At 39.8% G+C, this 13,839-nt stretch overlaps 1 protein-coding gene across 2 annotated transcripts in view; it reads right to left on the minus strand.

Moving 5' to 3' along the window:
- Positions 1-452: 452 nt before the first annotated feature.
- LOC138608238 (interferon alpha/beta receptor 2-like) overlaps positions 453-13,839 on the minus strand; it is a 36,752-nt gene continuing 23,365 nt past the window's right edge. Inside the window, exons 8-13 of one of the 2 annotated variants that reach the window (XM_069680772.1) lie at positions 9,876-10,011; positions 8,960-9,148; positions 8,240-8,385; positions 7,444-7,609; positions 2,861-2,966; positions 453-1,318 (exon numbers count right to left, since the gene is read on the minus strand). In XM_069680772.1, the coding sequence (XP_069536873.1) occupies positions 1,249-1,318; positions 2,861-2,966; positions 7,444-7,609; positions 8,240-8,385; positions 8,960-9,148; positions 9,876-10,011 (813 nt within the window). In that variant the 3' untranslated portion in view covers positions 453-1,248. Of the gene's footprint in view, positions 1,319-2,860; positions 2,967-7,443; positions 7,610-8,239; positions 8,386-8,959; positions 9,149-9,875; positions 10,012-11,452; positions 13,544-13,839 lie in introns of those variants that run through there. The other variant, XM_069680773.1, reaches the window with a different exon arrangement.

Raw genomic sequence — 13,839 nt, forward strand, 5'->3', positions numbered from 1 at the left:
ACAAAGGATACGGATAACATATAGCCCACAGCAGTTTTGTATGCATCGCCTAAAGCTCTGTTTCATACAGCTCCAAATAAGTCCGTCTGCAGCCAACGTAAATTAAATATTTTTCAAATCAGATTTATTAAAGGTTTCTTTCAGATGATCAAAGAGCCACACAAAAAAAACAAAAAAACAAACGTGTTGTCTCAAATAATTTTCTAAATGTGTTATATTTTAATTGTTTGTCATGTTTAGGCTATATCACGTGTTTCAAAGGCATCTGCGTATTGTGTTCATAACAGAGCGCAATATGAATTAAAATTGTAATTTCCAATAGTGACCAGCATTATTTATGTGCATTCTTAAATTTACACAAGCACTACGCGTGGTCAGCAGCACGTGTAGATTTTGTTAGTAGCTATGAGAAGATCGGAGCTACTAAAATATTGATGAATGCGGAGATGCACGTACATTTCCGTCTGCGAACAGTTTACACACAACTTCGTTCAGCTCACGTTTCATGAATGAGACCCAGTGTGTGCAGTGAGATTACAGTTCTGGCTAACCCTGTACGCAGTTCTGTCAGATTTTCTTCCAGACTGTGGAATCATTTGCGAACATGTCTGTATGTTAGACATTGAACATTGGGAAGGCTTTGTATTTTTTTTTTTTTTGTGTGTGTGTTTGTTTTTTGTGTTTTGCGATATGGATCCTCCAGGGTCTGAAAAAAAGAATAAAGTTATTCAAAGTTTACAGTTTATTCAAAGTTTACAGTTTATTCAAAGTATACAGGTCATTCAAAGTTTACAGGTCATTCAAAGTAGAGTATACAGTCACTTTGACTTACAGTCACTTTCCTGTCTGTCTGTCTGTCTGTCTGTCTCTCATTCATCTCTTTGACAGTCTCAGATGTCATCAGAGTTCAAACACTGACAGGATCACAGGCTCTCTGTGAACAGAACAGTGTTCTGTCCTCCCGTCTCTCTTCCTGTCTCTCCTCTTGTCTATATCACTGTCTCTCCTCCTGTCTCTCCTCTTGTCTATATCACTGTCTCTCCTCTTGTCTATATCACTGTCTCTCCTCCTGTCTCTCCTCTTGTCTATATCACTGTCTCTCCTCCTGTCTCTCCTCTTGTCTATATCACTGTCTATCCTGTTGTCTCTCCTCCTGTCTCTCCTCTTGTCTATATCACTGTCTATCCTGTTGTCTCTCCTCCTGTCTCTCCTCTTGTCTGTCAGTTATCAGAGTTTTCTTTTGGGAGCTCAGGAAGCCTGAGAGGAGACGTCAGGTGGGGAACGTCCTTCAATGCAGACCGGGGATGAGGAGGTACAACTGGAGAGAGACAGACAGAGAGAGATGGACAGACAGAGAGGGGAGGATAGACACACCTGTAACACAGAGTGTGTGTAGATATGTTGACAGTTGGATGTTTATCTGAACAAATTAAACATATAAAACATGTAAGAATCTGGATGTAAACAGGACAGGTGTGTCTGACCCTTCATACTGAGGACAGGTAACATCCCACCAGAAGGCTATTTCACAAAAACCTAGATAGCGGATTAAGCCAGGATTTTCCAGCGATCCTGGCTGAATTTAGTTGTGACTCGGTGTCACTAAAGCGAAGGCACATAAGTTACCATGGAGATTTATTCTGTGCAACTAGCTTGCTCCAGACCAGGCTAACAGCCAGGCTTGATTAATCCTGGTACCAGTTATCAGTTCACTCGGCAGTCACTGCGATCAGAAACCAACATGTTTATTACAGTTAGGCTATTCCAAGTTCTTATGTGGTCTGTGTATTTCTGCATTGAAATACTCAATACTGCCATTCAGTTAAGTACCATACTGTTATTATTTTAACATTGTGACATTATAATCTTCATAATTGTTCTTGTGATAGTCATTGTTACTGTTTGGGCTTATATAGACTTGTTAATTTTGTTCTTAGAAGTTTGATGAATATATTATTGCAGTTGATCAGAAATGGCTGACAAGTTGCTAAGTTGTAGTCATTGAAGTCTGTGATTAGGGCAGTATATAAAGTCCTACATAGGCTACATGTGTTTCGTCCGTTACAATGGCGTGCCCTCTTTAAATAATGTAATTGATGATGAAGCACTTATTCTGAGAAGGGCTTTCCAACGGGAAAGGGTTTTTTGAGACAGGTCGGACCCGCTACACCATTGCACTGTAAAACCAATTATTCAGAATATTTTTGTCTTTATAACATACGCACACAGACAGGGACAGAGAGACAGAGGTTTGCTCATAATATAGCTACATATATGCTGTCCAGGGTCGTAATATTTTGTAGCATTGTGGATGAGTGGTTGTAATTTATCTTGATGGTACATTTCCTGAGTAACATTAACTTTCACTGCTCAATTCTTAATGACAAGTAATTGCTTGTATTTTATAACCATGACAGTTTTAATTAAGAGTAGTGGTTGGTGAATGTATCGGCTATTTTTAGGCTACTTGCACATTCAGTCGGTCCGCAACAGTCTGCCGTGTGTTTTCTTGTTGTTTTATTATAGCAGTGGTGTTTCCTTTTTTAAATATTATGTGTTTCACCTCATCACAAACTTCCATTAGTAGCTCTTGCTCGATGGGTGTGAAGTATGCTGCATCTTTTCCATTTGAGCATCAGTAAATCTGTGATCGGTCCAATGGTCTTTTAAAGAAAACAATGAAAGCATATTTATGAGAATTACTTCCACCCGGTTTGACCTAGTTGCACTTGTTCAGCGTGGCATGGCCTACGTGAAAAGGATTAAACCAGGATGCACTAGCCAGACTCAATCAATCCTCTCTTTTTCTCTTCTCCTGGATTTATGAATTCTGCTTTTGTGAAATAGCCCTGGGTGTTACCTGAGGCGGCATCTCCTTAAGCTCCCCTGAGCCCTCAACCCCAGCAGACCCATGGACAGGAGGCGCAGTGCACAGAGCACTCCCAGCAGGCTGAACACCAGCACCACTAAGAAACACACACACACACACACACAGATCAGACCAACAAGCTTTACAGTTCTTAGTTTATCAGAAAGTCTGCAGGATTAACGAAACCCTGATAATAAAAAAGTTTGTGTGTGTGTGTGTGTGTGTGTTTGTGTGTGTGTAAAGTATGTATACTATACACAAGTATCTGTACGTATACTTTACAAAGGTATCTGTATACGTTACATAAGTATTTGTAAGTATACGTTTCACAAGTATCTGTAAGTATACTTTACACAATTATCTGTGAGTAACTTTACACCAGTATATTTTACAAAGGTATCTGTATATATACTTTACATAGTATCTGTAAGTAACTTTACACCAGTATCTGTACATATACTTGACACAAGTGTCTGTACGTATACTTTACACCAGTATCTGTAAGTAACTTTACACAAGTATATTTTACAAAGGTATCAGTACGTATACTTTACACAAGTATCAGTACGTATACTTTACAAAGGTATCTGTATGTATACTTTACACAAGTATCTGTTCGTAACTTTACACCAGTATCTGTACGTATACTTTACACAAGTGTCTGTATGTAGTCTTTACACAAGTCACTGTATGTACACTTTACAAAGATATCTGTACGTATACTTTACACAAGTGTCTGTATGTATACTTTACACAAGTATCTGTACGTACACTTTACACAAGTGTCTGTATGTACACTTTACAAAGATATCTGTATGACACTTTACAGAAAGAGCAGGTCTAGACCGACTCTTTGTTAAGTTATTCAAAGAGAGGCCCAACATCAATCCACCATGACTAGCACTTAGCAATTCGTACACTATACGTATACTCTACAAAGGTATCTGTATACGTTACACAAGTATCTGTGAGTATACATTACACAAGTATCTGTAAGTATACTTTACATAGTATCTGTAAGTAACTTCACACCAGTATCTGTACATATACCAGGGCCCCCTCCTCTGGAACAATCTACCAGTCAAGGTCCGGGAGGCAGACACCCTCTCTTCTTTTAAGAGTAGACTTAAAACTTTCCTCTTTGATAAAGCTTATAGTTAGGGCTGGCTCAGGCTTGGACTAGCCCATAGTTATGCTGCTATAGGTTTAGACTGCCGGGGGGATCTGACACACCAAGCTTCTCTCTCTCTCTCTCTCTGACTCTCTGACTCTCTCTCTCTCTCTCTCTCTTCCTCTCTCTCTGACTCTCTCTCTGACTCTCTCTCTCTCTCTGTCATATTAATGCAGCTCATTAACTCTGTATCTTCTGGTCCCATTAACATTACTAACCACATATCTTCCCGGGAGTTCTTGTGCTCCCTTGTCTTGAAGGTTCCTGAGGATCGTTGCTGCAGACCACCTGCTGCTGTGGACCTGCTCGACTGCAACAACTACTAACATCAGCCTTCCCCATAGTATCATTATTGTTGCTGCTAATGCTAATAGTAGACCTGTTGACTTCAACTGTTACAATTACGATTACCTCAGCCTTTATCATTACTCTGCTTCTCTCGCTAATTTATTTATTTATTTATTTATTTAGCCAATCTTCACCCTAGTCTACCACTATTATTGGCATTGCAACCATAAGTATGTGTCTGTTGTTGTTCATGTAACAAGGACATATGTTGTTGTGGTAACAAGAACATATGTTGTTGTTGCTCTCTTTGCCTGTCTCTATCCTGCATCTCCTTCTATCCCATTTTCGGCCCATCCAGTCGAGGCAGATGGCTGTTCAACATGAGTCTGGTTCTGCTCGAGGTTTCTGCCTGTTAAAAGGAAGTTTTTCCTTGCCAATGTGCCGAATTGCTAAGTGCTACTCATGGTGGATTGATGTTGGGCCTCTCTTTAAATAACTTAACAAAGAGTCGGTCTAGACCTGCTTTTTCTGTAAAGTGTCTCGAGATAACCCTGGTTATGATTTGGCGCTATACAAATAAATTTTGATTGATTGATTGATATACTTGACACAAGGGTCTGTACATATACTTTACACCAGTATCTGTAAGTAACTTTACACCAGTATATTTTACAAAGGTATCGGTACATATACACTACACAAGTATCTGTAAGTAACTTTACACCAGTATATTTTACAAAGGTATCAGTATGTATACTTTACACAAGTATCTGTTACTAACTTTACACCAGTATCTGTACGTATACTTTACACAAGTGTCTGTATGTACACTTTACAAAGATATCTGTATGTATACTTTACACAAGTATCTGTACATATACTCTACACAAGTATCTGTAAGTAACTTTACACCAGTATATTTTACAAAGGTATCAGTACGTATACTTTACACAAGTATCTGTTACTAACTTTACACCAGTATCTGTACGTATACTTTACACAAGTGTCTGTATGTACACTTTACAAAGATATCTGTATGTATACTTTACACAAGTATCTGTACATATACTCTACACAAGTATCTGTACGTATACCTTATACAAGTATCTGTAAGTATACTTAACACAAGTATCTGTACAAATTCTTTACAAAGGTATCTGTAAGTATACTTTACACCAGTATCTGTATGTATACTCTACACAAGTATCTATAAGTATGCTCCACACAAGTATCTATATGTATACTTTCCACAAGTATCTTTAAGTATACATTACACAAGTATCTGTAAGTATACTTTACATAGTATCTGTAAGTATACGGTACACAAGTATCTGAAAGTATACTTTACACAAGTATCTGTAAGTATACTTAACATAGTATCTGTAAGTATACTTAACATAGTATCTGTAAGTATACTTAACACAAGTATCAGTACATATACTTTACACAAGTGTCTGTACGTATACTCTACAAAGGTATCTGTACGTATACTTTCCACAAGTGTCTGTATGTACACTTTACAGAGATATCTGTACGTATACTTTCCACAAGTATCTGTAAGTATACTCTACACAAGTGTCTGTATGTATACTTTACACAAGTATCTGTAAGTATACTTAACATAGTATCTGTAAGTATACTTAACACAAGTATCAGTACATATACTTTACACAAGTGTCTGTACGTATACTCTACAAAGGTATCTGTACGTATACTTTCCACAAGTGTCTGTATGCACACTTTACAAAGATATCTGTACGTATACTTTCCACAAGTATCTGTAAGTATACTCTACACAAGTGTCTGTACGTATACTTTACACCAATATCTGTATGTTTACTTTACACAAGTGTCTGTATGTATACTTTACACAAGTGTCTGTGCGTATACTTTACACAAGTATCTGTTACTAACTTTACACCAGTATCTGTACGTATACTTTCCACAAGTGTCTGTATGTACACTTTACAAAGATATCTGTACGTATACTTTCCACAAGTATCTGTAAGTATACTCTACACAAGTATCTATACGTATACTTTACACAAGTATCTGTACGTATACCTTATACAAGTATCTGTAAGTATACTTAACAAAATTATCTGTACAAATTCAAAGGTATCTGTATACGTTACACAAGTATCTGTAAGTATACATTACACAAGTATCTGTACGTATACTCTACACAAGAATCTGTACGTATACTTTACAAAGGTATCTGTACGTATACTTTACAACGGTATCTGTATGTATACCCTACACAAGTGTCTTTACGTATACTTAACACCAGTATCTGTATGTATACTTTACACAAGTGTCTGTATGTACACTTTACAAATATATCTGTATGTATACTTTACACAAGTATCTGTACGTATACTCTACACAAGTATCTGTACGTATACCTTATACAAGTATCTGTACAAATACTTTACAAAGGTATCTTAAAGTATACTTTACACCAGTATCTGTACGTATACTTTACATAGTATCTGTAAGTTTACTCTACACAAGTATCTATACATATACTTCATAAAGGTATCTGTAAGTATACGGTACACAAGTATCTGAAAGTATACATTACACAAGTATCTGTAAGTATACTTAACACAAGTATCTACAATTTCTTTACAAAGGTATCTGTAAGTATACTTTACACCAGTATCTGTATGTATACTTTACACAAGTATCTATAAGTATGCTCCACACAAGTATCTATATGTATACTTTCCACAAGTATCTTTAAGTATACGTTACACAAGTATCTGTAAGTATACGTTACACAAGTATCTGTAAGTATACTTTACATAGTATCTGTAAGTATACGTTACACAAGTATCTAAAAGTATACTTTACAAAAGTATCTGTACGTATACTTTACATAGTATCTGTAAGTATACGTTACACAAGTATCTGTAAGTATGCTTTACACAAGTATCTGCACATATACTTTGGAAAAACTGTCATGTTATGCATACTTTGGATCTCTGTTTAGTTCATGTTTCCCCCTGTTTCCCCGTGTTCTTCCTCCTTGTGTGTGTGTGTGTGTGTGTGTGTGTGTGTGTGTGTGTGTGTGTGTGTGTTATAAGGTGTGTCAGATAGCAGACACACATACCTGCTGTGTGTTCAGTTGGAGACCTGCTGGTGAAGACACACTGAGGTTCACTGGAGATGGAGGTGGAGGTAACCAGAGCGCTCACACTGACACTCACACAGTACTCCACACCTCTCTGCAGGTACGAGATCACCGTCTGTTCTGTATAGGGCATGCTCAGCACGAACTGACACACACACACACACACACATATTAATCACTGTGATTTGCATGTAAATAAAATGATTAATGTCTTTTATGGTGGAGCTGAGTCTGTCAGTGGAGAACAAACATCATCATCACTGTTTAAACTGAATGTGACACATACACAAACTGTGTTTACAGTTATAAAACATAAAAACATCCTCCAAAAGGTATTTTCTCAACACTTTTTTAATCTAAAAAAATATATAAAACGTCTCCATGAAAACAGAAAAAAGACTAAAAACATTTTTTTAAACACAGAGGATCAAAGTTCACCTGCAGTTTTTTAATGACACAAACTACTGACAATTAAACCAACTCAACAGTCATGGCACTACATTTACTGCTCGAATAACTACAGTTTACTCTACTGTAAATTTAAAACTTTGACCTCAGAGAGTGTCTGTGTTTTTATGGTAACTGTACGGCTTCATACCCAGATAATATAAAATATATGATTTCCTGAATTTCCCCCTGGGGATAAATAAAGTATTTCTGATTCAGATTCAGATTAAAATAATATAATAATAATAATATCCTTTTTTTTTCTGGTAAATTTGTGCCAATTTTTATTGGCACATTGTTCTTATATAGTAATGAATACCTGACACACCTGTGCACCGTCCCTGGTCCTCTTAACCTGGATGACCAGCTTCCTGTACAGGTCTTTGAGGAGCCCTTCTGTGGCCGGAAACTTTAACTGCAGCAGCAGACAGTTTCCACAGCCGGAAACGGACACATCGGGAGGTCCCAACACAGCTGACGAGACACAGACCAAGAGTAAGGATCATTACAAGATCACTACAGGATCACTACAAGATCACTACAGGATCACAACAAGATCACTACAAGATCACTACAAGACCACATCAGGATCACTACAGGATCACTACAAGATCACTACAAGATCACTACAGGATCACGACAAGACCACTACAAGACCACAACAGGATCACTACAAGATCACTACAAGATCATTACAAGATCACTACAAGATCATTACAAGATCACTACAAGATCACTACAAGACCACATCAGGATCACTACAGGATCACTACAAGATCACTACAAGACCACATCAGGATCACTACAAGACCACAACAGGATCACTACAAGATCACTACAAGATCATTACAAGATCACTACAGGATCATTACCAGATCGATACAAGATCACTACAAGATAGATACAGGATCACGACAAGATCACTACAGATTGATACTGGATCACTACTGGATCACTGCAAGAGCGATACAGGATCACAACAGGATCACTACAGGATCACTACAAACATGGTCATATATCATCTGTGATGTGTGTGATGGAGTCTTACTGTCTGTCACAGGCTGGAAGTTTCTTGACTCGGACCAGTTGGAGGTCTGGCTGGAGGTGAAGGCCTTCACGCGGGCCTGGTAGTAATCAAAGGGGTCCTTGAAGGTTCGGGTCAGGTCACACGTCTGTCCAGCCGTCAGCTCAGAACAAGAAGCAACTGGCCTCCACGACATCCTCCTGCTGATAGAAACTGGAGCTGTTAGAATAAGCTGACAGCTCAGAGAGCATCAGAAGGAAACTTAAGCCATCACTGAATAAGAAGTGAAAATCTGGCTAGTTTCACAATATGTCACAATATACTGACTCATAATAACCCGTGTATCATGATGTGTATCGCAGCATCACACTCTGGACTATCACCACATTCACAGTGCAGCAGCCTGTCACAGATCCAGATAAATCATTATTCACCTCCTCCTGACTGAAACTAAACCGTCTGTTTGTTCCTCCAGTGGATTACTTCTCCATCAGGGGGACGATGGAACATTCATGACTGTCAGGATAAATACGAATAACTGATCATCTGACTTCGCTCCTGTCGCCGGATGAAATAAAAAGATTTCTCTGGCTTCAATAACGTCTTTGTGACAGTAAATACAGTCTGTGGTGCTGAACTGCTGCTCTGACGTCACTTTGACCTCTGAGAAACTGAATCATAAAATATAACAGAAATAATCTTTAGTTTGAGCTGTTTACTTTCAGATTAAACACACAGAAGTCAGAACATTCCCATCAGCCACAGCTCTACTCTGTGTTTACTGAAGTGTTAGCAGGCTAACAGGCTAAACCTGCTAATACTGTGTACGAGAAAACAAACAAAAAGTACAAACACACTCAAAGTCAGAGCTCCTGTTTGTCAGTCTCACACAGCACTGAGGGAGGGGTCTCTACCTGAGCTCTTGGGTCTACCTGTTTACCTGAGTCTGAGGGTCTGAACAGTGAAGCGGGTGTGGGGGGAGCTCTGTGGGCCGGGCAGGAAGCTGAGCGTGTGCTCCATGTTGAAGGAGGAGATGGAGACGTTGGAGGGAGGGGGGAGCGGAACACACACACCTGCTGAGTTCACAGGAAGACATCATTCAAAAAAAACTCTGCATCTCACACACACACACACACACACACACACACACACACACACAACATGAAGACAGAAGATTAAATGAATGTTCCCCCCTATCGAGCGTTTTCACGATACCACGATTTTAAACTAAATAAAAAATACGTGTTTCATTACCACGGCAACAAAAAACAACTCTCGTTGTCTGTACATCTGTGTGTGTGTGTGTGTGTGTATGTACGTACATCTGTGTGTGTGTCAGTGTGTGTGTGTGTGTGTGCGTGTGTATGTACATCTGTGTGTGTGTGTGTACGTCTGTGTGTGTCAGTGTGTGTACGTCTGTGTCTGTGTGTGTGTCTGTGTGTGTGTGTGTGTGTGTGTGTGTGTGTGTGTGTGTGTGTGTACATCTGTGTGTGTGTGTGTGTCTGTGTGTGTCAGTGTGTGTGTGTGTGTACATCTGTGTGTGTTTGTGTGTGTGTGTGTGTCAGTGTGTGTACATCTGTGTGTGTGTGTTTGTCAGTGTGTGTACATCTGTGTGTGTGTGTGTACGTCTGTGTGTGTGTGTGTGTGTGTGTGTACATCTGTGTGTGTGTGTGTGTGTGTCAGTGTGTGTACATCTGTGTGTGTGTGTACGTCTGTGTGTGTGTGTGTGTGTGTCAGTGTGTGTACGTCTGTGTGTGTGTGTGTGTGTGTCAGTGTGTGTACATCTGTGTGTGTGTGTGTGTGTGTGTGTGTGTACATTTAAATAAACAGAAAATCTGCTGAATACCAGCTCACAGTGCAAAGTTAAACGGTTACTGAGTTTACTTCTGCAAACGTCCACACACACGCGCACACACACACACACACACACACACACACACACACACACACACACACACACACACACACACACACACAGTCTTACATTACATTGCTGCTGTAATATACACTGTTATTGACTTAATAATCCATATCATTGTCTTATGTCACTTTGTGTACCACTTGTTTACCTCTAATCTCATTTCTATCTATTCCTATTTGTATTTGCCTTCTTGCTTCTTGTCTTTGTGCTGTTGCCACAACCGAATTTCCCCTCTGGGGATCAATAAAGTACTATCTGATCTTATCGTCTCTTAACTTATCTTAATCCCCCCCGCCCTCGTACCGAGCTGTTGATGCAGAAGAAGAAGAAGAAGCAGCTCCATCCTCCTCCAGGACGTTAAAGCTGCAGCGTTCAGCTCGTAGCTCAAACATATAGAGGAGGCGGGGGCTGAGTTTCTGTTTCCACAGAAGTCCCTCCCTGTGTGTTTTCACCGCTCAGATCCTGCCTGCATACTGATCACACAACTCACACACACATTAAACCTGTGTGTGTGTGTGTGTGTGTGTGTGTGGTTTACCTTGTTTTCATCTGTCGACACAGACGATCGGCCATCAGTGAACACTTCAAACACTTAATCAGAGTTCACTGAGGTTTTAATATAAACACACTTTAATACAGTTTAATACAGTAGGCTCTTTCCTGTAACGTGCAGTAATAATATGTTCATATGTTAATATGTATGGCCCTTATATCCTGATGCAGTGCAGAAGTAAAAGTAACATCAAACTAATACACTGATGGTTCTCTCACAGGCTCATGTGCACCGCTGATAATGTGAAACATAAAAACATGTGAAATTCATTTGAATTATAAAAACTGTACAAACATTCAAACCTGAAATGTGACATGGTTCTTTGGCTGGCTGACTCTGTCCCGTTACACATCACAGACACACTTTCTGCATTCTCAGTGAAAAGAATAAAATGAAATAAAAACATTAAAAGCATCAAACTGTTTTTACAACCATTTTGTTTCTTGTTTCCACAGATTCACTTTCAGCTCCATGAAGTGATCATAGACTGTGTATAAGACTCTGGCTGCCTTAAACCTGCATTCTCTCTAATGTCCAGCAGGGGGCGACTCCACTGGTTTAAAAGAGGTGTAATCCTATAGAAGTCTATGAGAACATGCTCCTCCTCCTCTCCTGATGTATTCCCTCAGTAAACATGTTCCTAATGAGTTTATGGTCTCAGTCTCTAGTTTCAAGTCTTCTTCAGAACAGCATGAAGTTCATTTAGTCACTGATGCTCCCGTTGAGAGTCACACAGACCAGGAAGAGGGGAGGGTCTATCATCAAATTGATGACATTTTCGTTTTGAATTGTCAGAAATCTTTTTCATCCATCACGATTTCACTTGTGAACTTGTGTTCTCGTCGTCCTGTCAGAGCTTCAGAGTCTCTTTCATCTGGATTACTTTGACACGGTTTTGTGAGTTTTTCTTTTTAACGTGGACCTTTTGGTGCTGCTGTCTCGCTCTCCTCGCTCTGCTTTTCTAAAATAAAGGGTCAATAAAAACAAACATTTGCATTGATAACGTCATTACTGGAAGGATATGATCTAATGAGATGTTGATGGCCGTGTAGTTTTCTGACGTGTTTCACAAATGAAAATGAAGGTATGTTTAACTGAGGAGTTTATATGAAACCATGTGATCACCTCTGGAATACGAATCGATTAACCTGCAGGGGGATCCTGAAATAAACACCTGACGTGCACGGGTCAGTCCAAACTTTTAGATTGATTCAAAGATTAATCAATCAACCCAAAGAATATAAATCAAATATTTTAACAATAAATTGTTTGTGTGATTTGTTAACTTCAGATTTTTCAGCTTTTTGTCATTTTTGAAAAAGTTTTTGAACTGTTGGTTTGATAAGAGATGATCAATCGATTAATCATTTGTTCAATCGATTAATCGTGCAGGGAGTCATTAGCTGCAGATCTGGTTTGAAGCTGGAGTGTGTCTGACTTTCATCCTGAAACTCATCGTTCTGTCTGTTACTCGCAGGACCTCCTGCAGGAGACTTTATCGCCCCATATATCCAGAGGACTCCTCCTCCTCCTCCTCCTCCGCCTCCTCCTCCTCCTCATCATCATCATCATCATCATCATCATCATCAGGACAGGAAACTGTTTCTACGTTGACTTTCTGTTTGGGCAGGAATGGAGTGATGTTAGAGGAGGACTCCGGCTCCTGCTCTTCCTCCTCCTGATGTCTGCCGAAGGTCAGAGTGAGGAGGTTCACATTGAGGCTGACTCTCCCCTCCTTCCCTCCTCCTGCAGGAGGACTGTGTGTGTCTGTGAGTGTCTGTAAGGGAGGAGTACGGTTTGCAGACGGTGCTGTCTCCACTGAACATGGAGCTCCAGAAGTGAAGGAGTCTGATGGGAAGTGTGAGGAGGAGCTGGGAGGTGATGAAGGAGCTGACACAGACGAAGATGAAGAGGAGGAAGAGAGGAGGTTAGCGGCTGCCCTCTGTTTATAATCTCCTTCTCCTCCTGAGCTCTCTGTGTCGCTCTCCTCCTCACTGTGCTCTGTTGATGGACATGTGTGGCTCCCCCTGTCTCCTGAAGAGGGCGCTGTTGGTTTAACATTGAAAAGAGGAGACAAGGAGGAATTGCAGGGAGGAGCCAGGATCAGCACCTCCTCTATGTGGTGGAGAGACGTCTGAACACAGAGAGACGAAAGATCATTAGAGACTGAACAGGAAACTGATTGAAACTGATTAAAACTGATTTAAACTAGGGCTGTCAAAGTTAACGTTAAGTTAATAACGCGTTAACGCACATTCGTCCGCTCCGTAGTTTGATAAATCAGGAAGCGATGCGGCCGCAATGTTGTGGTTAGCATGCAGAAACAAACTTTTAAATGGCACATTCAGCCTCAAAGCCCTGCTCGATGGTTCTCTGGACAAGACAAAAGTTATTTGTATTTCCTGTCGATGTGAACGGAGTTATCACCGG

Source organism: Semicossyphus pulcher, unplaced genomic scaffold, assembly GCF_022749685.1.
Source record: "Semicossyphus pulcher isolate SPU_LCO1_2020_fin unplaced genomic scaffold, fSemPul1.0.p SCAF_41, whole genome shotgun sequence".
NCBI lineage: Eukaryota > Metazoa > Chordata > Actinopteri > Labriformes > Labridae > Semicossyphus > Semicossyphus pulcher.